General features: G+C 52.6%; 1 protein-coding gene across 1 annotated transcript; it reads left to right on the forward strand.

Moving 5' to 3' along the window:
• The first annotated feature begins 3,814 nt into the window (after window positions 1–3,814).
• Window positions 3,815–16,323, forward strand: ZNF783 (zinc finger protein 783). The gene is made up of 7 exons (XM_028106336.2): window positions 3,815–3,935; window positions 6,343–6,744; window positions 6,828–6,954; window positions 7,119–7,247; window positions 12,181–12,309; window positions 13,406–13,498; window positions 15,392–16,323. The coding sequence occupies exons 1-7, from the start codon at window positions 3,912–3,914 to the stop codon at window positions 16,228–16,230; spliced, it is 1,743 nt and encodes a 580-aa protein (XP_027962137.1). The 5' UTR covers window positions 3,815–3,911; the 3' UTR covers window positions 16,231–16,323.
• The last annotated feature ends 8,584 nt before the right edge of the window (window positions 16,324–24,907 follow it).

The following is a 24,907-nucleotide window of genomic DNA, read 5'->3' on the forward strand; positions in this document are numbered from 1 at the left end:
GCAGACTCCCCGCTGAGCAGGGAGCCCGATACGGGACTCGATCCTGGGACTCCAGGATCATGACCTGAGCCGAAGGCAGTCGCTTAACCAACTGAGCCACCCAGGCGCCCCTGTTTTAAATACTTGGGATACATAAGTGTACAAACAGATCTTTGCCCTAGTTGAATTTATATTCTACCAAAATCTGTCTCTTCCCTGTGCTGCAGGTTTGCATAACCCTTTCCCAGACTAGCGCAAGATTCCATTCTTTTTGAGTGTGTGTGCACTCACAAGTATCTTGAGTAGCCCCCACGTGCAAGGTCAGCGGACAAGTACATGGTTAAATCCGAGATCTTGCTCTTGGGTTTATAGGCTGTTAAGGGAATCTAATACAATTAGAAAATTACATGTCCCAAGTGAGACTAAACAGGTCGAAATTCAGAGAACAATTAAATTTAATTGTGAGGTGTTGGGGAAGACTATGAGAGGTGACTGAACTGGACCTTTAAGGATGGGAAGGATGGGAAGAAGGACATTGTAGTTGGAGCAACAAGAGCAAGAGAGGAGACATTATGGGGCAAAAATAAATAAGTGATCTGGCTGGAGGATAGGATGCGAGAAGGGGAGTAGTGGGGGATGTGGTTGGAAAGATAGATTGGGATCAGGCCAAGGAGTTTGGGTTTTATTGAGTTAGTAATGGGGAGCTGAGAGTTTGAGCAAAAGGGTGACCTGATTCTAGCTGTGATTTGGGAATAGTAACCGAATGAGTGTTCGATCATGTGGGTTTTTTGGTTTGTTTTTGGTTGGGATGGGGGATGTTAGGAGGTTTCTGAGTGAGACCAACAAGAGCCAATGAGTACTGGATTGTGTGCAGCTGCAGTGGGAAGAGAGCCACGGACAAGGATGGATGGACGAGACCGCCAAGGCGCAATCAACAGGGACCGGACTCCACAGCTCTGCGCACTGGGGCTTTGCACATAGATGCTCACCTTATTTGTTGAATGAACACGTATAATGGGTATTCACAGAATAGGGAGCTCAGGATTGTCTGAACTAGGAAAAGCTCCATGGAGGAAGAGGGACTTGGTTATACTTCTGGTCTTCCTCTGCTAAGACTTTCCTTCCTAATGCTTTATAATTCTCGGTGGGTCCACTTTCTAATCTAAATTACATGCCTGGAAATTGGTTGGAGGTTTGTCCTAGGCATTCTTTCTCTGAGCTGCCCCTATCTCTTGGCTGAGAATGTGCTGGTGGGGACACTAGTGCTTTAGTATTTGGATCCCACTTGAGTGACCCTAGGTGGTGTTTTGGCCCTGAACTTCTCATGATACCACCTTCTGCAGGAGAGGCTTGATGATGGGCTGTTTCAGTGACCTGCACCTTGGTGGGGTCACTCCTGTTCCTCCAGGGTCTGCGCCTCCACTTTGGAAATCCAGTGTCAGCTCACCGGGAGGTATTCAGGCTCAGGAGGTCTTATCTGAAAAAGAGCAAACACAGGAAACATTAATACATAAGGATGCGGGTAATGGTAGTTTATATTCGAGCAGTATATTTATATACCAGGCTGGTCTGCTCAGCAAACCACATTGTGGTGTAAAGGTTTTGTGCTTTTTGTTTAAAATAGAAAATCAGAGCATGGGAATGGGAGGCAGCTGTAGGAAGCTGATGAACACAGTGTTTCTCAGTGTGATAACCATGCCGGTAGAATCAGCATCACCTGGGAACTAGTTAGAAATGCAAATTCTGGCCACTGCCACCCCCTCCAGTCTCAGACCTGGACACTCTGATACAGGTGCTCTGCAGTCTTGTAACCAGCACACCAGGGGAGCATGAAGTCTGAGTACCACACTGAAGTCTGAGTACCAATGACTTAAAAACTGTCTAAAAAATCTAAGACAGCTGTCAAAAATTAGAGCACTCTCCCCTGAATAGAGCTTGTTAAATACTAATGTTTTCTTCCTCTCCAATCCATTTTCCAGACTCTTTGCATTGGGCATTAAATCTTATAAGCTCACAACTTAACCAGTATTTTATCATCCTTAATATTTTGGCCTGATCGACCCCCCCCCCCCCGAGATCCTAAGGATGCTCTTAATGCTTTCAGCACACATTTGCAAGTTATTAGGTTGGGTTATTTTCAACAAAGATCTCCACAATGAATGATGCTATATATTGATTGTATTTCTTAAAGTAAACTTCCTAAGCTTGCCCTAAAGACTAGGGTGCACCTTACTTGGAGAAGGTATCAGTTTCTTTATTATATGTCAGTTGACCACGCTTTTGCTTGCATCAAATATATGGGCTAATAATTTTCTTCCCTTCCTCCAAAAAGAGAAAATACTAAAAAAGAGAAACCGCAGAATAATTTCTCCTGGGAAGAGTTTGTAGGCTCTAGGCTCTTTAAGACTAGGATGAACGGAAATGCAGAAAAGATAGAAGATAAAACTCAGCACGTTTTACTTTATATTCAGTGGTTAACTCTGGTTTTCCTAAGTAAGGCTCTTGGGTTACAGATGAGGAAGATGGGTCCCAGCTTGAGTGGTTTATTCGAGATGTGTGAGGGTCTGAATTTTTAAGTGTTGGATTTACTCTTGAGGCACTCCCAGCCTGGAGCCAAAGCTACAGAAGGTCCCTGCCTGGTGGCTGGTGGGCGAGTGGAGACTGGGTGTGGCATAGAAGGCTCCAGAGGACTCTGCGAAGCATCCCTGAGCAGAGTGTCTGCTGGGGAAGTAGATCCCCCGGGGAAGGAGGAGGGAGACCCAGGATTCCCAAAGAGGATTTGGGGAAGGGAGAGAGAGGGTTTTTTTTGTTTTGTTTTGTTTTGTTTTTAGTGAAATAAATTTTTCCTGAGGTGTATTTGTTCTGGAAAACTAAACAAGTAGTTTTATTTACTTTTTGAAGATTTTTTATTTAGGGCGCCTGGGTGGCTCAGTTGGTTAAGCGACTGCCTTCGGCTCAGATCATGATCCTGGAGTCCTGGGATCGAGTCCCGCATCGGGCTCCCTGCTCGGCAGGGAGTCTGCTTCTCCCTCTGACCCTATCCCCTCTCATGTGCGCTCTCTCTCTCAAGTAAATAAATAAAATCTTTAAAAAAAAAAGGTTTTATTTATTTGAGAGAGAGCGAGCGAGAGAGCACAAGCAGGGAGGAGAGGGAGAAGCAGACAGGGAGTCCCATGTGGGGCTCGGTACCAGGACCCTAAGATCATGACCTGAGCCGAAGGCAGCCGCTTAACCGACTGAGCCACCCAGGCGCCCCAACAAGTAGTTTTAAAACTTTTATCTGTCCCATCCTACCCCACCGCCAGGCATAACGTGTATGCCCAAACTGTCACTTTGGGTCCTTTAGAGGCGTTAAACCGGTAAATCTACATATACTTTAGATTCCCCGGCAAGGACTGCCCTTGCTTCTCTCATACGGAGGGGGACTCCCACATTTTCTTAGTGTCCTGCGCGACTGCTTCATTAGCTCCCGGACTCGATTCTCCCAAGTGGGACGCTGGGGCTCCAACGTCCCGGGGTCGGGGGGCGGGGGTAGGGGCCAGGGCTGGGCCCAGCAACCTGCTACTGCACGGGGCCCGCGGGGAGCCCGCCGCTGGCGTCCACTCCCGCGGCCCAGGCCAGAGGGGGCGGCCGGCCTCCCCACGGGTGACCCCGAGGCCGCCAGGGAGGGCGGGCGCGCGCGTAAGGCCGCGGGCCGCGGGCGTGCGGTCCTTCGGGCTGCAGGGGGCGCTGTGCGCACCCTCGGGCCCGGCCGCGAGCGCAGCTCTTGTTTAAAGGGCCGACGGGGCACGTGGCTCGGACGCAGCTCGCGGCCGCCCGGCAGGAGCTCCGAGGCTGGGCGGCTCCGCTCCGCCTCCGCCGCCGCCTGCGCGCCGCGCCAGGCCCGACAGGCCAGGCCGAGGAGAGCCGCCGAGAGAGGGACGCGAGCAGCCATGGCCGAAGCGGCGCCCGCCCGGGTAAGCGCCCCGGCCCGCGGACGCCCAGACGGGCCGGGGCCGCCGCCGCCGCCGCCGCCGCCGCCAGGGCCCGCGAGGGTCTCCTCCCCGCCGGCGTGGAGCGGCCTCCCGGCCCGCCGCCTCCGCCCAGGCTGGCGCCTGCCGCGTCGTGCCAGCTCGGTCCGCCCCGCCACCCCGGCTCGTGTCTGGGCCGGGCTTTCGGGCCGGCAGACCGGGCGGCCCAAACGGCAGGCTGGGCGGCGGGGGCGGCGGGGCGGCCCCGACGGCGGGGGACAGGCCGGGCTTCCTAGCAACACTTCAGATGACAGGCCTTGCCTTGAAACGGAGTGGCTGTTTCCACCCCGTCCATTGTCTGGTTGGAGGCACGCAGGGAGGACAGGGTCGCCAGGCCCGTGCGGTTCTGACAACCCGAGTCTGAGGCTCAGGGAAGGGACCGGCCCAAGGTCACTCACCTAGTCGAGGCCTTAGTCCGACGTCTAGGCCAAAATTTTGTAATTACACCCCCATGAAGGTATCCAGGGTTCTACTTTGACCTAAGAGAAAGGTATGGAATGCTGTTTACCAGAGGAATTGTAGGTAGATTTTTTTTTTTTTTAAAGATTAGTTTAGCATGTTGGATTCGATTATTTGGATTATTTTGGAATGTTGGCCGGTAATGTGCAGTATGCCCAGTTGGCAGAAAAGAATCCTTTGGCTATTTTTGACACACCAGAAAATCTCTTGCAAACAGAACGCAGTAAGTGGCTTCTCCTATTATTCATACCTCTTAATGAAGTTTTCTGAAACCTTGATTTTTGTGGATCCTTTTAAAGTAGGAGCTTCCCCTCCCTCTCCTTTCATTAATGAGTTTGGTGCTTCCCTCAGGAGTCCCTGAGTGCAAGAGAGAGAAAAGAGGTGGGAATACTGTGGTTTGTGGCCCTGTCCCCTGGGGAATACCCTCCAAGGCATCTCTGTAACTGCAGTGGTGAAATCACCAGCTCCCACGGAACCCGGGGCCACTCCCTTAGAACATTTCCTGACCATTTCCATCCCCTCACTCCTTTCCCTCTGCCATCTTACAGTACCGGAGAGTCAAACAGGACAGATTTGCCCCCAACTCTTTCTATACAGAATTTTTCTCCTGGAGAAGGAAGAACCACATAATTTTTTTTGCATTCCCCCATTGCACCTTTACAATGGCAGGTGGTCAGTAGTTGTTACTGAATGAATGTTGTTTAATTGTGTGGTCATTCATTCATTCAGTAGGTATTCATTGAGCATCTGCAGTGAGAGAGGCACTGGTTTAGAAGCTGGGAATACAACAGCGAATCACACACACCCTCGGGGAACTTACGTTCTGGGGGAAACAAACCAAAACCCAGGCAGATGCATGGAATCATCCTGGATTCTTTTCTTCTTTTTTTTTTTTTTTTATTTTAAGATTTTATTTATTTATTTGAGAGAGAGAGAGAGAAATAGCAAGAAAGAGCACAAGCAGGGAGGAGAGGGAGAAGCAGACTCCCCAGCTGAGTAGGGAGCCTGACACGGGGCTTATCCCGGGACTCTGGGATCATGACCTGAGCCAAAGGAGACGCTTAACCAACTGAGGCACCCAGGCGCCCTCCAGCAAGGCTTTTAGCATGAGGTACTGGGTGCACATGCTCCGGCTCATGCATCAGGCACCAGGGTGAGTTGAGGCACTCTAGAAGCTCTTTCCAAGGTGCCAAAGGACAATGGAATGAAAAAGGTGGAGAAAAACCCATGGGAAAAGATGGAGAAAAACCCATGGGAACCCAAGGGAAGAAAAACTTCTTGCTGCGTCCCTGAGCCTGAACCATCAGCAGCAGCATCGTCAACTTCCTTATTATCATCTTAGCTGAATCAACGTGGGGCTTGTGTGCATTGAGTATTTACCACATGCTAGACATTGTGCTCAGTGCTTTCAACAAAGATTGTGTCATTCATTCTCACAATCTTCTCATGTGAGTACCATTTTCTAGATGTGGAAGTGAAGTTGAAAGCTGTGTGAAAAACCTTGCCCAAAGTCAGCCAGCTTGGGAGTGGCGGGGTTGCTGCTTGGACCCGGGCTCTCTGGCAGCAGATCTCATGTTCTCTGTGCTTTCAAGCCTGTCCCTTCATTTTCAGAGGAGGAGGAGACTAAGATCCAAGATGGAAGCCACCTGAGAAGCACAGATGCTTTCTGTCTTTGGCCATGTGTTTCCTCCCGTTTTCCACTTGCTAATTCCTTGGTCCAGCCAGTGTTTCCTGTCCCTCACTGATGTCCCTGCCTCCCTCCCACACCTGCCTGACTGGCCCGTAGGATCCTGGCTGGGGCTTGCCCTGGGCAGGTGTCACCGTGAGGCTTTGTGAAGTACGCATTTTGATGGTGTCATTCTGGTACCATCTCCCCTTTTCTTCTTGTGGACAGGCTCCAGAGAGGGACAAGCAGACAGAGGACGAAAGCCCTTCGACACCTTCTTTGTCACCCCCACCAGCTGCTGAGAAGAACTCCTACCTGTACTCCACGGAGATTACACTGTGGACGGTGGTGGCCGCCATCCAGGCCTTGGAGAAGAAGGTGGACTCCTGCCTGGCCCGCCTGCTTTCGCTAGAAGGGCGGACGGGGATGGCCGAGAAGAAGCTGGCGGACTGCGAGAAGACGGCCGTGGAGTTCGGGAACCAGCTGGAGGGCAAGTGGGCCGTGCTGGGGACCCTGCTGCAGGAGTACGGGCTGCTGCAGAGGCGGCTGGAGAACATGGAGAACCTGCTGAGGAACCGAAATTTCTGGATCCTGCGCCTGCCCCCGGGCAGCAAGGGGGAGGTCCCCAAGGTATCCCTCGGGCACCTGGGGTGGGACAGCCCGAGGGACTGTGCCTGTGAGTGTGTGGGTGAGCGCGCGCGACACTGTTCCAGGTGCCTGTGACCTTTGATGACGTGGCCGTGTATTTCTCTGAGCCGGAGTGGGGCAAGCTGGACGAGTGGCAGAAGGAGCTCTACAAGCACGTGATGCGGGGCAACTACGAGACGCTGGTGTCCCTGGGTAAGGCTGCCTAGGTGGGGATCTGGGTCTGTGTCGCAGATTGGCCTTCAGCAGTCTTTGTCTTTGCTTTGACTTCTGTTCTTCTCGGTGTCTCTCCAGCTCTGTGGGCAGCTGGGTGGCGGGTGTCCAGTATTGACCCAGCTCTCCTTCCATTCTGTGTGCAGATTATGCCATCTCCAAACCAGACATCCTGACCCGGATGGAGAGGGGAGAGGAGCCTTGTCCTGAAGGCCCGTGGGGCCAGGAGGAGGGAAGTAAGAGGGAGGCAGCACGCCCAAGGAGGCCAAGTCCTGGTGAGTGGGAGCGAGACGGGGAATGAGTGGGGCACACTCCTCTCCTGGGCTTTCCAGACGTGCTGTGAGGCCAGGAAGGGGCACATGCCCTGAACCCGAAGTGGGGCCCACTGTGTCCTAGGCCAGCCTAGTCAGGGATGGGTGCAGAGCTTTTGTCTTAGAGCTGCTCAGTTTCTGCTTCTGAATGAGGGGGCCAGCGGTACTGGCGTCGTGTGGTTGGGTGTTGTGTGGACTCCCGGACACAGCAGACGTCAAGCGTGGACTTGCTGAGTGTTGTGTAAGCGGGTGACCCTGCTCACAGCAGCATATTGCTGCCTCTCTCGCTTGCCCCTCCCACCTCTGCTCCCTGACATGAACCCGCGGCTATAGGGCCTGTCGTGAACTGGCTTCCCTTTGTGGAAACGGCCGTCTGGGAGGAGCGGCCCCGATTTCATCCCCGGAGATGGTGTGGTAAGGGACAGTGGTTCCAGAGTTGACAGCACATCAGAGTCGTCTGGGAGGCTTTTTTAAAAAATAAAATTTAAGAAAATAAGCGGAAGTAGGGAGAAGAGTCCAGCAAACCTCCAAGTGACCGTCACACACATGGAACAGTGATCAGGAGTTGCCACGTTGGCTTCCTCTGTCTGTTCCTTTTCTCTGAACGTAACCGAAATACCAGTGTCACACCCAGCAGATTAACATCTCATCCCGAGTCCATGTTCTCTCCCCCCCTCCCCGATTATCTCAAAACTGTTTTCTATAGGTGTTGGGTCCCCTAATGCTGGGACACTGACGTCCACCTGTTGCATTCGATTTATAAAAAGTCTGTTAAAAATCCTGTGAAAGCCTCCCCCCGCCTCACATTTAACAGCCTTACTGTGATAGAGTTAACTACCAGCCAGTTCCTGGATTAGAGTATACAGCTCGGTGTTTTCACTTTCTTCACGGTTTTGTGACCATCACCACAATCTGAACTTCCCTTGCCCACCAAAGAGAAACCTGTACTTGTGGACGTTAATTTCCTGTTTCCCTCCCCCTGCTCCCCAGCCCTAGGCAACTTCTCGTCTCCTCTCTGTGTCTTAGATTTGCTGCTTCTGGACATTTCACGTAAATAGAGTGCCGTGTGGGACCTTTAGTGACTGCCTTCTTTCGCTGAGTGTGCGCTCCAGCCTTACCCACCTCGTGGCCTCTGTCGGTACCTCTGTGGATACCCATGTTACCACATTCTGTTGCTCCGCTCCTCAGTTGATGGACCATCCTCACCTGCCCCTCTTTAGTATCATTTCTTTGTTGACATTCTAACATCATTTATCTTTTTTTTTTTTAAGATTTTATTTATATCAGAGAGAGAGCGCGAGCGAGCACAAACAGGGAGAGGGGCAGGCGGAGGGAGAAGCAGACTCCCCACTGAGCAAGGAGCCCGACATCGGGCTCAATCCCAGGACCCCAGGATCATGACTGAGCCGAAGGCAGACGCTTAATGACTTAGCCACCCAGGCGCCCCTATTTTTAGATGTTTAGAAATGGTTCTTTTTACCTTTTCATTTAACGTTTTGAATACGTAAGGCATGTTACGTTTGCAAAGTCAAAATGGTTTAACAGGATACATTCAGGGAAATCTTATTTCCTTTCTTGTCCCCTCCTTGTCCCTACAGATAACCATTTTTATTAGTGTCTTGTTTATACTTCCAGTGTTTCCTTTCAGAAAGATCAGTAACAGATGTATTTGCTTTCCCCCATCCCTGTCTTACGCAATTTGTCCTGGATATCACTTCATATGTATATATACAGACCTTCCTCCTTTACTTTTGTGGATGCAGAATGGTCCAAGGTATGAGATTGCCTAGTTTGTTTAACCAATCCCTGCTGGTGGACACTTAAGGTATTTCCAGTATGTTGCTGATATAAATAATGCTGTAGAGGCTACTTTGTGCATAAGGCAGCTTATATTTTTGCCAGTGTGTCTTTGGCACAGATTCCTAGAAGCTGCACTGCTGGGTCAGAGGTAAATGAATACATAAGTTTTCAAGAATTTATTCACCAAATACCCCTCCATGGAGTTTTTATCATTTGCGTCTCCCTCAGTGTTGTGAAAGAGGCCCCTTCCCAGCTCCCCCAGCCTTAAGCAATGACAAGTTTCCCTGGCTATCCATATACATTTGTCTAGCCTGGACATCTCGTATGAATGGAATCCTACAATACATGGTCTTTCGACTCTGGCTTCTTAGCATAGTGTTTTCAGGGTTCATCCATGTTGAACTGTGTATCAGTATTTCATTTCTGTTTTTTTTTTTTTTTATCCTGGTCAAATACACATAACATAAAATTTACCATCTTAGCCATTTTTAGGTGCACTGTTTGGTGGTATTAAATACATTATAATGTGACACAATCCCATCAGGACTCTTTCCACCCTGTAAAGCTGAAACTCCATACTCATTGAACAGTAATCCCTCATTGTGCCCCCTGCCCCAGCCCCTGGCAACCACAGTACTACTTTCAGTCTCTATGACTTTGTCTGCTCCAAGGACCTCATAGAAGTGGAATCACACAGCATTTGTCGTTTCATGACTGGTTTTATTTCACGTAGCATGACGTCCTTAAGGTTCATCTGTATTGTAGCAGGTATCAGAATTTCTTTCCTATTTTTGGTCTAAATAACGTGTTGTCTGTGCCTACCACATTTTGCTTATCCATTCATCTGTTGACAGACACTTGGGTTTCCACGTTTTAGCTATTGTGAATAATGCTGTTATGGTCATGGATATACAAATACCTCTTGGAGACTCTGTCTTCAGTTCTTTTCAGTATATACTTAGAAGTGGAATTTCTGGGTCATATGGTAATTCTATTTTTAATTTTTTTAAAAGATTTTATTTATTTATTTGAGATAGAGAGCAAGAGCAGGGGGCAGAGGGGGGAAGCAGGAGAGCCAATGCAGGACTCCAGCCCAGGACCCTGGGATCATGACCTGAGCTGAAGACAGACGCTTCACTGACTGAGCCACCCAGGCACCCTCTATTTTTAATTTTTTGAGGACTGTTAACTGTTTTCTACAGTGACTGTACCATTTTATATTTTTACCAACAGTGTGCAGGGGTTCCAGTTTCTCCACATTCTTGTCAACACTATTTTCTGGTGTTTCTTTTTAATATTAGCCATCATAATGAGTGTGAAGTGGTATCTTAGAGTTTCTATGTCTAGTCTGTTGGATGGTTTTATTGTGAAAGGGTGTTGAATTTTCTCAGATGCTTTTTCTGTATCAATTGAGATGATCATGGGGGTGTTCTCCCTTCATTCTGTTAGTATGGTGTATTCCATTGATCTAGTTTCGTATGTTGAACCAACCTTGCATTCCAGGAATACACTCCACTTGGTCATGGTGTTTAATCCTTTTTTTTTTTTCTTCAGGATTTTATTTATTAGAGAGAGAGAGCGTGAGGGGGTGGGGTGGCAGAGGGATAGGGAGGAGCAGACTCCCCACTGAGCAAGGAGCCCCAAGTGGGGCTCAATCCCTGGAATCATGACCTGAGCTGAAGGCAGAGGCTTAAATGACTGAGCCACTCAGTTACCCTGGGAACAGGGGTTTTTTTCTTTTCTTTTTTTTCCTTCTTTTTTTTTTTATTTGAGAGAGAGTGGGGAGGAGAGGGAGGAGGGTCAGAGGGAGAAGCACACTCCCTGCTGAGCAGGGAGCCTGATGTGGGACTTGATCCTGGGACTCCGGGATCATGACCTGAGCCAAAGGCAGACTCCCAACCGACTGAGCCACCCACGTGCCCCAAGAGTATATTTTTAATGGTACCTCTCTTATATGAGTGTGGTTGAGTATCTTTTTATTTGTTTATGGGCCATTTAAATTTCTTACTCTGTGAACTCTTTGTTCATCTCTTTTGCCCTAGGGAGCTTTTTTAAAATGCATACTAATGGATGCCCAGGTGCCTCAGTCGGTTAAGTGTCTGACTTTGGCTCAGGTCGTGATCTCAGGGTCCTGGGATTGAGTCCTGTGTCAGGCTCCGTGCTCAGCAGGGAGTCTGCTTCTCTCTCCCTCTCTTCCTCTGCCCCTCTAACCCCTGACTTGTGCCTGCACTTGCACACTCTCTCTCTCAAATAAATTAAATCTTAAAAAAAAAAAAAAAACCCTGCAGGGCGCCTGGGTGGCTCAGTTGGTTGGGCGGCTGCCTTCGGCTTGGGTCATGATCCCGGAGTCCCGGGATCGAGTCCCGCATCAGGCTCCCTGCTCAGCGGGGAGTCTGCTTCTCCCTCTGGCCCTCTCCCCTCTCGTGCTCTCTCTCTCTCTCTCATTCTCTCAAATAAATAAATAAATAAATAAATAAAATCTTTAAAAAAAAAACCAAAAACTGCAGGGGCGCCTGGGTGGCTCAGTCGGTTAAGCATCTGCCTTCAGCTCAGGTCATGGTCCCGGGGCCCTGGGATCGAGCCCTGTGTCAGGCTCCCTGCTCTGCGGGGAGTGTGTTTCTCCTTCTTTGCCTTTCCTCTTGCTTCTGTGTGCACGTGTGCGTGCATGCTCTCTCTCTCAAATAAAATCTCTAAAGATAAATAAATACAATAAAATCTTTTTCAAAAAATGCATACTTCCTAGGCCTACCCAGAACTACTAATGAGAATCTTGGGGTGCTTCCAAGGGGATCCTTATACATCAGCCTGGTACAGGACTTGGGACTGGATGGCACTGTTGTTGTTCTGAGCTGGGAGGCCCTAACAAGCCACACCCTTGGCTCTGCTGTGTCATGACTTATCTGGTACGATCAGATGTTCCTGTGCTGTACCTTTTCCTTCTCTTTTAGCCTCTAAGGATCAGTGAAGTCCACTAGCCTGTGTTTGGCCTGATGCCCTCCATCAGTCCCAGTGACTACAGTCAGCCCTTCCTCAGAGGCTCCTGCCCCCGGGGGGGATCTCTGTGTTATCCTTGGTGTCACTGAGTTGCATTTTCCAGGCCTCCCTCCACACCCAGAGCACATCCTCAGCCCCGTCAGCCCTGCTCGGGAGGAGCCAAAAGAAGGGCAGGTCCCCAAGCACCAGCAAGACTCAGAGGCAAGAGCAACTGTACCTGGAGTGAGCACGGGTGAGTGAGGGCCGCCGGGCAGCCATGTGAACAGCATCTCAGCAACAGGACCAGACAGGTGCTACTGAGAACGAGTGCTAAAGCGTGAGGGTGGGACAGATGGTGGGCACCAGGCTTGGCTGAGCTGGACAGGCTTCCTGGGAAGGGGACCCCTGAGACAGGTCTTAGAGGAAGGGTAGATTTGGGCTGGGAACGAAGGGCATTCTCCGCAGGAGAAAATGGTCTGAGCCAAAGTGTGGGTCCCTGAGGTCTGCTGGGGGCCAGGCCCTCTGGCCTGGCTGGAGTGAGGGGAGGGACACACAAAGGTGGGTCCTGGGCCTCCTCAGCCTTCCTGCCATGGTCACGTTAACTGGACAGTCTATGTTATATGCCTAGCATGGTGCTGGCATGTGCCTTCTTCAGTAAATGTCCTCTGTCTGTGAGGGGCTCTGTGGCTTCAGTCCCCCCTTCCAGGGATCTCTGCCTGTGTGTAAAGGAAGTTCCTGTCCATCGTTTTACAAAAATGAAGTATAACTCAGAGGGCATTTGGCATAACGCGTGGCATATAATCCAGAGCCTTGTTGTCTGTCTCCAGACTGCACCTTGCTAGCTTGGCTTCTCCTGTTCCCATGCCCCCTCCTACCTCCTCCTTCCGGCAGGCTTGACTTTTCAGTCTGGGTTGCTTTCTCTCCAGTTATTTCTGTGACTCTCCCCCAATGACTATGAGCTCCCTGGGGGTGGAGGTGATCCTCCCTCCTCCCTGGTATCCCTGTTGCCCAGCCAGTGTGTAAGGAGAGAGGACCTTCTCATTGTCCCTGTTCCACTGCAGCCTGGCACTGTGCCCCAAGGGGCCTCCCCAAACCCGCTGTCCTTCGGAGGCCCATCAGGGTGATGGAGCTGTCAGCACTGGCCCAGATGGGAACGGGAGGCGTGGCCTTCACCGCTCTCCTCTCGCCTCTGAAGTGGACGCCGTGGAGTGGGCAGTCCTCCGGACAGAGCCCTGGGGCCCCCTCTTCCTGGCTGGCGTTTGAGCATGTCCGGGGTCTGCTTAGAGATGCCCGTGCCGTCCTGCACGAGCCCGGTGTCGGGAAAGGCCCTCACAGTGTCTCTCTCACAGGGCCTCCAGCCTCTGTTAAACGGGAGGAAGAATCTTCAGGTGGGGAGTCTCCAACCTCCCCTCCTGGGGACAGCCTGCCCGGCATAGGGCCAGGTGAGTGATGGGAGGGGGCCCTTGGGAGTGGGGTAGGAGGTGGCACAGTGGGCCCTGGTGAGGGGCTTCTTCCAGAGGGGTCCCTTCCTCATCCCCAGGTACTGTTGCCCTGGGGCTCTTGGCGACCCAGACCATCTAGGTCCTGGTTTTCCCCCATCACGTTTGGCCTGGTGGGAAGGTGCATGCTGCGTGAACACAAGCTGCATGCACCGGGTTTGTGGTCTGGTGACAGGCCTCATGGCAACCCTGTGAAGTGGTTCAGGCGCACAACCTCCAGTGTCTTGCAGTTTGTACATGGTGGCCTACAATTTAAATTTAGGTCCCCCGCCTAGAGGCCACAAAACTGGGCTTACACCCTGATGAGCAGGAAAAAAGAAAGCAATTATTGCCCATTCTCACTTTGGGGTGGTTTTCTCTCCTAATAGAAAGGGATCCAGTTCTCACCTGGTTCCATCCTGGTACCAGCTTTGGTGGGAGGTAGAGGTGAGATGTGGGCCCACCTTGGGGTTGTGGCATGGTGGGAATCCAAGCTGGAGATGGGCTTCAAATGAAGAGGTCTGGGAACCTTGGCCTTCACATGGAATAGGGCCTGAGACCCACACTAATCCCTAAGTTTAGGAATACCACCGTAGCCCATTGAATGCAACAGTTTAGATGCAAAGTTTAGATGATTCTTACAGACTCTTTACCGATTCTGTAGCTGGAGGACTAAATTACAAACCACTGGGTCATTTCCAACGTAGGAATAAAAGTTCTGTCAGGAGTTATTTGTGAGGGTTGCTGGGAAGCTGCACTGAGTAAGAACCCCAAGGTCTTGACACCAGGTGCTGGTCCAGAAGGTTCAGCAGTTAGCAAGAGTCTCCTGGGGTGGGATTTCAGTTCATGCTTCGGCAAGAATAGAAATTGCTCTTGCCCTAGACCTTGGAAATTGCTGGTAAGGCACTAAAGATTTTGTTTTAATAGAGGGTAAGTTTCGCGGTCAGCGTTTGAGCAGACCTTGGGCTGCAGCAGCTGAGCCGCTGGGTACTGGGGGAGGTCAGAGAAGCCAGTAGTCGGGGCTGATTCCAGAAAGCCCAGAGGGGAATAGCAGTTGAAGGATCTTGAAGAGTGCACAGTGTTCCAGGTAGGGTCTGTGGCCGGGACCTTCCTTCCCAGCATCAGGGACCCCTGTGTTGCCTCAGAGCCCCCCTCCAATGTCCTGGCAGCTCCTACGCCTCAGTCCCACCTCAGAGTCAAGTGTGACTCACACTGAGGTTCAGCCAGGAAGCCTAGGTCCTCATGCCTCCGGCCTGTCCCTTGAGAGCAGGTGCCAGACAGGTAGTGGATGCTCAGTGTTGATTTGTTATGTGGATGAGTAGCTCGGAGTATGGCTAAGACACCCGCCACCTCCAGGCCTGAGGCTGCTTACCTAGTCCAGTGGCCCCAGGGCTCACTGTCCTTCGTCGGTGGGAACTAATGTTATCAGAATTCTTGGGGATCCCGTGTGGCCAGTGTATCTCGGGGTCCAGGGGCTCCACTGCATCCTCCACCTGTTGTCTTTCACTCCATCTGGCCTCTGACCTCCCCCTCCTCGGGTCCCTGGCTCCTGGTTTTGCGGCTTTGTCTCCTCTCTCCAAGCTTGGCCCCCAGGAATGGGCCACTGGAACATCTGGGCCACGCGACCATAAACAGACTGGATGATGTTGGGAGGCCGTGCCTGCTCGGTAGGGCCAAGTGCACAGGCTCCCTGATGTGTGCTCTGAGCACGTGCAGGAGAAAGGACTCCAGGAAAGCAGGAGGAGCAGGATGGGTGCAGAGGTGGCTAGGGATGTGCCTGGGGGCCAGGGCTGGGGGAGTGGCCTGGGTGAGGGCTAGTGTGGCCCACTTGAAATCAATGGAGAGTCCTTTCTCCAGGTGGTGGTGGTGTGGTCATTAAGACAGAAGCACAATCTGAGGACGAGATGATGCCCGAGCAGCTCTTCCTGGGGGAGTCCCGTAGCCAGCCCGTGTGTAGAATGCCCAAGGGGCCCAGGAGCAGGACCCCGGGCCCTGGCCGGCTTCATGCCGCAGGAGTGCCACGGGTGCGGGCGGGGGACCCGCGGCCGCCAGGGGCCGTGGGGGAGCCGCCCCGCATCCTTCCTCGCCGGCGAGAGCGGACCTTCCCTTGCCCCGACTGCGGGCAGAGTTTCCGCTTGAAGATTAACCTGACCATTCACCAGCGGACCCACGTGGAGGAGGAGCACAGGGAGACGCCGGGGAGCCCGCCCCCGGGCTGGGGGGAGGCCCACCCGGCTCTGGAGCCGGGGGAGGTGGTGGTGCCGGGCCCTGTCATCCGCTGGCTCCCCGAGGAGCCCGGAGGCCACCGCTCCCTGGCAGGCAGGCCGTGCCTGGGGCGGCGGCCGGCGACCAACAAGATGTACCACTGCAGCGAGTGCCTGCGCTTCTTCCAGCAGCGGAAGAGTCTGCTGCTGCACCAGCGCCTGCACACCGGCACCAGCCAGGGCTGGCCGGCCTGTCCCTACTGCGGCAAGGCCTTCCGCCGGCCCTCCGACCTCTTCCGGCACCAGCGCATCCACACTGGCGAGCGGCCCTACCAGTGCCCGCAGTGCGGCCGGGCCTTCAATCGGAACCACCACCTGGCTGTGCACATGCAGACTCACGCCCGAGGCCAGGCCGGCCCGCACTTCCCTGCTTCCTCTGCCCTCCCTGGGAGCCCCCCGCTGCCCCGGCCCAGCCACAGCCAGGAGGGCTGAGTCGGCAGGAGCCTGCAGGGGTACCCTCCGGCTCTCCTGGGGCACCCCCCGCAGGACTTCTGTCCACCTTCAGGCCTTTCCCCTTGTGCCTGACGCTGGTTCCTCGTTCCGGAATAACTTTGGAGAAAACTTTTTTTCATTCAGATGGGAAGCAGCGGCCTTTTTGGTGACTGTGTGTGTGTGACCAGATGCCTCAATTTCCTGTTTCCTAAGTTTGTCACTTTTTGCCGCCTTTTCTACATTCCTGACTTAGAAAGGATCCCTTAAGCCTTAGAGGATGCCAACCTTCGGCGAAAGCAAGAGGAGTGGAGATAGAGGCCTTTCCAGTAGGGGGCGATAGAGACATGGAGGGCCTGCAGTTTTGATACTGCCCACAGAGGTCACAGCAGATGGACAGACAGTTTGAAGGGTAGGCACTGGAAGTTTGAGTTTCCTACTGTGTTATTTTGAAACCTTTTTTTTTTTCTTTTCCTCCATACGGAGTTTTTCTAGTGCTTTTGTAAGTGTTAAGTGTGGTTGCAAAGGGGACCAGGAGCCCTGAGGGTCAGGAATTATTCTGCCACCTCCTTGTGTGTGGGGATGGTAGAGGGGCTGTCCAGATCAGCCCGGGTGTGGGAGGATGCTTGGCTGCTGCCCTGGACATCTGGTGCCTTCCCGGGTATGCGTTCTTTGGCCCAGAATGATTCCCAATATCCCAACATCCGTGACTGATTTTGGTTATTAGTTGAGAGGGGGAAACTGAGGCCTGGAGTGGCTGACCCTTCCCCCAAGGTCTCAGTATTATGGGTATGCACACTCCATGGACTGGATCCCGCACAACACTTTAGGGATGGGGGAGATGCAGATCCAGCCCCGGAAGCTCCTCCCAGAGAGGAAGATCCTGATGTGGGTGAGGCTGGTCAGCCAAGCTGGATTCCTGGGCTACCAGGCCTGAATTGTCACATTAAAGGAGCAGTTGGTTTCCAAGAATTTGGGGCTGGTAGCAGAGCTAGGCCAGGATTTTTTTAACCACCTCCAGCCTCATGTTCCTCATCTGTCAAAGGGGGTAATGACCCCAGTGCATCCTACCTCACCTTAGGGTTTTCAGGGTCATAAAAGATTTAGAGGCAGTGGGCCAAACAGGAAGCCTGGTTTTGTCCTTCTTTTCTAGTTCAGGCCCCCCCCCCCCTTTCTCTTCCATGTTCATCTCCAGCACTTTGCCCCAGTCAGAATCCCTCAGGAAGGACCTTTCTTTTCTAGAGTGAGTGGAAGGTCCCTTGGGTACAGAGTTAGGAGAGACTTTCCCATTGGGCTACATCCCCAAGGAGCCCTTTGTATTTCAGTGGAACAAATTCTTACCAAAGCAGTGAGGTTCAAACCGTAGAAGTTCGGGCAATAGCATCAGGCCTCCTGGAGAAGTCTTGATGGCAGCTAGCATCTTGTGCCTCTTAAATCACACCACTTTGGGTACTGCCTATAGACCAACCCTTGGTTTGGGAGATTTAAAACTGGGTCCTCGGCTATTTTGATTGTTGTCTTATTTGCCTTGGCACTATGTGAAGTGGCAAGCATTCAGACCTGCTTCCAGGTGCCTGGGTCCCTGGCTCTGCCACTTCTTGTTGCCCCTCTGACCCTCACCCCACATCCCAAAGGGGCAGATGGGAACGTTGCCATCATCTCTGGGGCAAGAGTGAGTATGCAAGTCGGTTGAGAGCCCAGCCAAGTTCCCCTGGGCTTGGGAAGAAGAGCTACCACCTTCCCCTGCTGTGCATTCTGCTTGTCTGCTCCGGCATCCCCAACCCTCACCAGGGGCCCCAGCAGTCAGAGCTGGGCTGTCAGCAAGTGTTCAGACAGGATATGGTGCAAATGGAGCTGCTCTGAGCTTACCCCTTCACTTTAAGAGCTAGTTTCAGGTGTTTCCTGGGGATACCTCAAGGCTCAAAGTTCCTAGACCTTTCTAATGCTTAATGTCCTGTGTAAACACAGGTACTCCAGCAATAGCACAAGCCAGGAGTGATCGCTGGACACAGGCCCTCCCATTTCTTCCAAAGCACTCAGTGTACCGGGTTCCTGGTTAGGCCTTGTCAGTTTACCTGGCACACATGCATCGTGGTGCCGGAGCAGAGCGGTGCTCCAGAACCCTGGAGGCTAGAACCTGGTTTGGCCTTCGACTCGCTCCTAGCTCTGCGTCTCGGCTTCCTCATTTGTAAACAAGGAAGGGTGGGGTCCTGGTGCTAAAGGCTCTTAAGAACTGTGACGGTGGCGGCCCTTTGCCTTCATCGGTGCTCAATAAATATGTTGAACTGAAGGAGTGTGCGCATGACCTTCCTGCTCTCCGGGAGTCAGTCCGCTAGGGGAGCCCGTCCAGCAGGCGGGCCCGCGGCCCCGCACAAGCCGGGGATCCCCGGCTGCGGCGGCGCGCGAGAGCAGCCCCCACGCCAGGCGCCCTCAGTCGCCGGCCCCGCCCCCCCTGGGCGTCCGCTGCGGGGCGGGGCCCCTCGCCAGACCAGTGGGAAATCGGCTCCGGGCGGCCGGGACCCGCCGCGCGCGGGCCGGGGGCGGAGCTTCCAGGGCTGGCCAATGAGGAGCCTACTCCAGGGCGCGGGGCGGGTCCCATCGGGGCAGGGCTGCCGCCTGCCGGGGTTGCCGCGACGCCGACGCCACGTTCGCCTGCGGCGTCTCCGCCGCCCAGCGCTGCTAAAGCCGGCCGAGGCCGACGGCTGCTTTAGAGCCGGGGGGATGATGACCACCGGGACGCTCGAGGCCACAGCGGCCTCCGGGAGCTGTCCGAAGTCAACGATAAAGTACCTTCTCCTTTCTTGGCTGCAGTTTGCTAGTCTGCGGACTTAGCCAAAGATTTCCGAGGTTCCCGCCAGCCCTGACGATTGGCCGAGCCAGCTCTGGGGGGCGGGGGAGGGGGCGGGGGAGGGGGCGGGGGAGGGGGCGGGAGGTCGGGGGGAGGGGGAGGATGGACTGCCAGCGTGTTCACTCCAGAGACCCTTCAGGGCTTTCCTTTTTTGGACCTGTCCTTCAGCCCACCCACTCCGCCCCCTGCCCTGACAAGTTAAAGAGACCATCATCCCGTTGTCACCCCCTTTTCCATACTGAGACCAGTTGCTGTTGTCTTGGGAGGTTATTTTCCCGCCAACCTAGGCCCTCGCCTTCCTCCTGTGGAGCAGTCTTGCACCTGGCTGTGAGGATCCCCTAAAACTCTTCTAGGCACGAACTCTGATTTCAGTCAGGATGCATTTGAGGGCCTGCTTGCTCTTTTCCCAAGTTCCCCAAGAAGTCCTCCCTACTGCTGCTGGGAGGGGGTCTGTGTTACAGAGGGCCTTTGGTTATGTGTGCTTCAGGCTCAGATTTGACTTAGTCTGTCCCTGGCCTGCGTGACAAGAACTGTCAAGACGAGATTTTTCCACATCTCCGAAGGGAAGAGGTGTCATCTCCTGGTAGAAATAGCTTTTTTTTTTTAGTTTATTTTTATTATTTTTTAAGATTTTATTTATTTGACAGAGAGAGATCACAAGTAGGCAGACAGGCGGGCAGAGGGAGAGGGAGAAGCAGGCTCCCCTTTGAGCAGGGAGCCTGATGCGGGGCTCGATCCCAGGACCCTGGGATCATGACCTGAACCGAAGGCAGTCGCTTAACGAATTGAGCCACCCAGGTGCCCCTAGAAATAGCTTTGAAATGCTTTTAGATACATCCCTGAGTGCCAGATTTGTGACAGGGCATTACAGGACTAGAAGATGTTCATCCTTAATCTGTGCAGACCAGATCTTCCTCCTCCAGGCTACACCTCGTACTGATAAGAGGCCAGACTCAGAGATGGAACAATTGCCCTGTAAGAGAAGAAAGGAAGGGACAGGTGTTTGATGACCAGTACCCAGTATGTGTTGGACATTTTGCGAAGCGCTTTTTGGAGGAGGTATTGAGGGAACCTCGGTTGCACAGAATTGGGCTATTGGTCTTTGGTTCATAACACATTCTGATTATTGGCCCTCAGCTTTTATGTTTGTTTTAGTAATAATAACATGTGCCAAGGGCAGCAATACACACTGAGTGCTTTTCCACACCTTCAGTTCACTTCATCCTCACAACTACCCCCAAAACATGCAAGATTCAAATGGCAGGGGAGGTATTGAGTCAAGTTCTAGTTAAGTTCCATTTCCAGCAATGTTTCCATTATATCTCGGCTGCCCCCGGGGAGGCATTCCTGAATTTCTTATTTTATTACTTCTAGTAATATATGATAAATTTTCCATGTCCTGGGGCAGGATATTTTTTGAAATATTTCTTTGTTCTGACTACTCTTAAGTGCTGGCTTTCAACTTTCTCTGGCTCCATTTCCTGGCAGCTAGGACCTAGCCTCCTAGTGTGAAGGGCACCCTGGGGCTGGTAAACAAGGCACCTGGGTCACAAGGCCCTAATAGGTCAGAAGGTCACATGCCAGTGAATGTTGGGGTGGAAGGGCCTTAGAGATACCAAAGCCAGAACAACAGAACCTTACCTCTGAGTCCTGAGTAATGGGGTGGGTTTGCTCTAGAATACTCGACAACTGAAATGGCATTCTGAGTGTGCATTTGTCTCCTGGGAAGTTTTCTGGACCACTCACTTCCTCACTTCTGCTGGGCTATGTTCCCAGATGCAGAAAAAAAGTTTGGTTAAGTTATTGCCTAAGCTAATATCGCTATTATGTGGTAGAACTATGATTTGAATCCATTACACTCTGTCCATTCATGATGGTAATGCTTTGTTATTCATTTTCCATTGCCCCTGGGTCTTGGTTCAAGATTCTTCCCTTGGGGGCTCTGTGGTGTCCAGTGTCCACTGTCTATGAAAGGCTGCCAGCAAGGGTCTGTTTGGGGGTCTGACCAGTAAGGTCTTCTGGCATGCAGAACAAGTTTCCCCCATTCTAAAAGACCCTGTAGCTGGGAATGGCTCTGGTACCTCTTTCATGGTGGTTGACTCACCTCCTTGTGTCTAGTTGCAGGAATGGCATATGGGGACTGGCCTCCCATGAGAGGCTCAGATCCAGTCTGCAGAGGTCTCTCTTCTGGCCATCTTGGACGCCATTCAGATTGTGGAAATGATGGAGTCCCAGGACAGCCAACCTCAGAGCTAGGAGAGGCGGACAAAAACAGCTGAGAAGTCGCCCAACTGCGAGAAGACAGCTGTGGCGTTCAAGAACCAGCTGGAGGGCAAGTGGGCCGTGCTGGGGACCCTGCTGCAGGAGTACAGGCTGCTGTAGAGGTGGCTGGAGAACATGGAGAACCTGCTGAGAAATGGGAACTTCTGGGTCCTGAGGCTGCCCCTGGGCAGCAAGGGAGAGGCCCCTAAAGTACAGGAACTTGGTGGGGTGGAGAGGGCTTGCTTGGCTTCAGCAGGGTCCTCAGACTCATAGTGGAGGGAGTGCCACGTCTGCCAAAACTTGACCTCTTGGCTTTTTTTTTAATTTAATTTATTTTTGAAGATTTTATTTATTTATTTGGCAGAGAGAGACACAGCGAGAGAGGGAACACAAGCAGGGAGAGTGGGAGAGGGAGAAACAGGCTTCCTGCTGAGCAGAGAGCCTGATGCGGGGCTCGATCCCAGGACCCCGGGATCATGACCCGAGCCAAAGGCAGATGCTTAACAACTGAGCCACCCAGGTGCCTCTTGGCTCTTTTTTTTTTTTTTTTTTTTTTTTTTAAGATTTATTTATTTGGGATGCTTGGGTGGCTCAGTCGTTTAAGCGTCTGCCTTCGGCTCAGGTCATGATCTTGAGGTCCTGGGATCAAGTGCCCCATCAGGCTCCTGGCTCAGTGAGGAGCCTGCTTCTCTCTGTGCCTGCCACTCCCCCTGCTTATGCGCGCGCGCTCTCTCTCTCTCTCTCTCTGACAAATACATAAATAAAATCTTTAAGAAAAAGATTTATTTATTTATTTTAGAAAGAACATGGGGTTAGGTGGGGCAGAGGGAGAGGGAGAGAGAATCTCCAAGCAGACTCTGTGCTGAACGTGGAGCCCTATGCAGTACTCGATCTCATGACCTGAGATCACAACCTGAGCTGAAACCAAGAGTCAGACGCCTAACTGACTGCACCACCCAGGTGCCCCCGGACCTCTTGGTTCTTAATGCCAGTCACTGGTTGACTTTAAAGGGCTTGAAAAACTCCAGAAGAGAAGCATGACACAGCAGAGATGGCCGCACAGCGGGTGATGTGGGGCTGGTCGGGAGGGTTATGGTTGTGCTTGCTGCTCCAGAATGACCTCTGAGGGCGAGGCCTGGCTCAGGTGGGGGAAATCACAGAAGATACATGTGAACCTGGGAGAGGGGACGAGAACCCAGGAGTGCTGATCCTGAATCCTTCTAGCCACTGGTCCCTGCTCTTATCTGAAGCAGATGTACTGGAGATGAGGTTGCAATTGTCTGGTCGTTTGGCCAGTGATGCCCTCTGGTTTGGGGGCAGGGAGAGGAGACTGGAGCTGGTTTTCACTGTTCTCTGAAATGGCTGTGGCTCACGTTGGTATGGGGGGACCTATACTTCCAGGTGTCTCTGACGACAGAAGATGTGGCCATGTGACTCCGAGCAGGAGTGGAGCAGCCTGGAAAACTGGCAGAAGGAGCTCTGCAAGCACATGAGAGGGAACCGTGAGACTTTGGTCTCCCTGGTAAGAGGCTGGCTCCTGGGGGCTTCCAGGCCCAGAGTCCTTGGCTTTATTCCTTTATTGAATCAAAAGAGCCTCTTGGATTTGAGAACAAAAAGCACTTTGAGATCCTTTGATTAGCTGTCTTCAAGCAGGTAGAAGGTATCCTTAATTCCCATGTTTAGGTTTAATGAAATGAAATGAAATACAGGGAGGTTAAATGACTTGTCCAAGGTCTCATGGAGACTGACTGTGAATTGGCAGCCGCTCCTCACTATATTGCCCTTCCCATGGTACCAGGGGCAACTCTTAGGCACACATCTTCTCTCACCTGCCAGCCTGTTTATCTCTGGTGAGCTGAGGCCTCCCCTAATTTATATTTGCACTCCTAGGACTCACTGAGCTGTACTCTGCACACTGTGAGTTCTCCAGAAACTGCTGAATGAAGGAGTAGGCATCTTCTTAAGGGTGCCCCAGGGCCATAAAAGGAGGTTGAGTCCTGGAACAGGAAGTTCTTCAGGCTGTGGATTAAGAGCCAGGGCGTGTGCACTTGTGTGTTTGTGTAAGACATGATTAAACAGATTTTGTAGCTGCCACACTCCTATTCCATTTCAGCTTGCACACCTGAGTTCTCCCACTGCTTTGAGGAGCTCAGCAGTTAGCTTTTTGTCCACCTTCCCCAGTTGGGAGGCTGAGGCCCAGAGCAAGGTGCCTTCCTTCCCTTTGCCTGGCCACCAATTTTCCTCTTGCAGAAGATGGTCCCGGTGTGCTGCAAGGCCATGGGGTGAGGGAGCATGCCAGGCTCCGGGGAAGCAGGGGGGCCCGTGGAAGGGAGGGCTGCGGGAGGCCCGCGCTGCAGGATGCACAAACTGACAATCGCCCTCCATGCGTGAAAAACTCCCTGTCCCAGTTCTCAGCTCCTCATCTGTCCAATTAGGTGGGGTGGCTGGACTAGGTGACTTTGGGTTCTTTTTTTTTTTAAAGATTTTTATTTATTTGCAAGAGAGAGAATGAGAGAGAGAGAGAGCACAAGAGGGAAGAGGGTCGGAGGGCGAAGCAGACGCCCCGCCGAGCAGGGAGCCCGATGCGGGACTCGATCCCGGGACTCCAGGATCGTGACCCGAGCCGAAGGCCGTCGCCCAACCGACTGAGCCACCCAGGCGCCCTAGGTGACTTTGGGTTCTTCCTGCCTTTCTTGAATTCCACTTTGTCCCCTGTGGGGGCAGCAGGATGGACGCCTTCCAAGTCCTGGCCTGGTCACCCGCACTGCCTGCCTGGGGAGCACGGGGGGCTCTGCTTCACCCCAAACTCAGTGCTGTCCTCCACGCATCTTGAAGGGGGGTGGGTCCTACCCTAAACGCCTGGCAGGCGCCCTTTCCCTTCAAGGCCTGCAGAGCCGAGTCCCATCACTGCCTTTAGGGCAGACCAGGCCCATTTCCTCCCTCGTAGACTGCGCCACCACCGAGCCCGAGCTCCAGACCCCAGTGGAGAGGGGAGGCAAGGCAGGCGGCCGGGCAGGGTGAGAGCCCCCAGAGCCTGTCCCCTCGAGATGAGTGCAGGCCCAGCCTTCCACCTTCACCTAGCAAGGGCATTCTGGTGTCAGGAGTCCCCCCATTTGGAGAAACAGAGACAGAGAAGGGGGCAGTGAGCTGCTGTTTGGGCCAGACCCAGTGCCCCGGCACACACCCCCCCCCCCAACTGCCTGGCCCTGTGGAGAATTAGACGAATGATGAACAATAGTAGCTCAGTTGTCTTTCTCTCTCAGATGGTAGCAGCGTCTTCAACATGCAGTTTTCAAAACCTTTTTTTTTTTTTTTAGGCAAGGAACCCTTTATTTGAATGACAGCTGGAAACCTGTAACACAGGGCAAAGCAGGACCACTCTGGTTGAAGCAAGGGACATGTTCTCTCAGAACACAGGTCCTGCCAAGACACCTGTTCCTTGCTTTCTAGACTCAGACATTTTATTTGGGGAGGAAGGCTTACTTTTGAAGCAAGTTCTTTGAGTGTGTGAATGCAGTCATGTTGACCTCAGAGCTGAAAAAAGGTGGGTGTTGACCTGGTGCTGAGTGA

Source organism: Eumetopias jubatus, unplaced genomic scaffold (assembly GCF_037043125.1).
Source record: "Eumetopias jubatus isolate StellerSeaLion01/CBP00866 unplaced genomic scaffold, mEumJub1_p1.0 scaffold_14, whole genome shotgun sequence".
NCBI lineage: Eukaryota > Metazoa > Chordata > Mammalia > Carnivora > Otariidae > Eumetopias > Eumetopias jubatus.

What these genes read in the sequence shown, in the direction of transcription:
- ZNF783 (XM_028106336.2), top strand. Translation starts at nt 3,912, where the DNA reads ATGGCCGAAGCGGCGCCCGCCCGG. An exon ending in CGAGACGCTGGTGTCCCTGG is followed by an intron (nt 6,955 to 7,118) that starts GTAAGGCTGCCT and finishes TTCTGTGTGCAG; the next exon opens with ATTATGCCATCTCCAAACCA. An exon ending in CCCAAGGAGGCCAAGTCCTG is followed by an intron (nt 7,248 to 12,180) that starts GTGAGTGGGAGC and finishes TGCATTTTCCAG; the next exon opens with GCCTCCCTCCACACCCAGAG.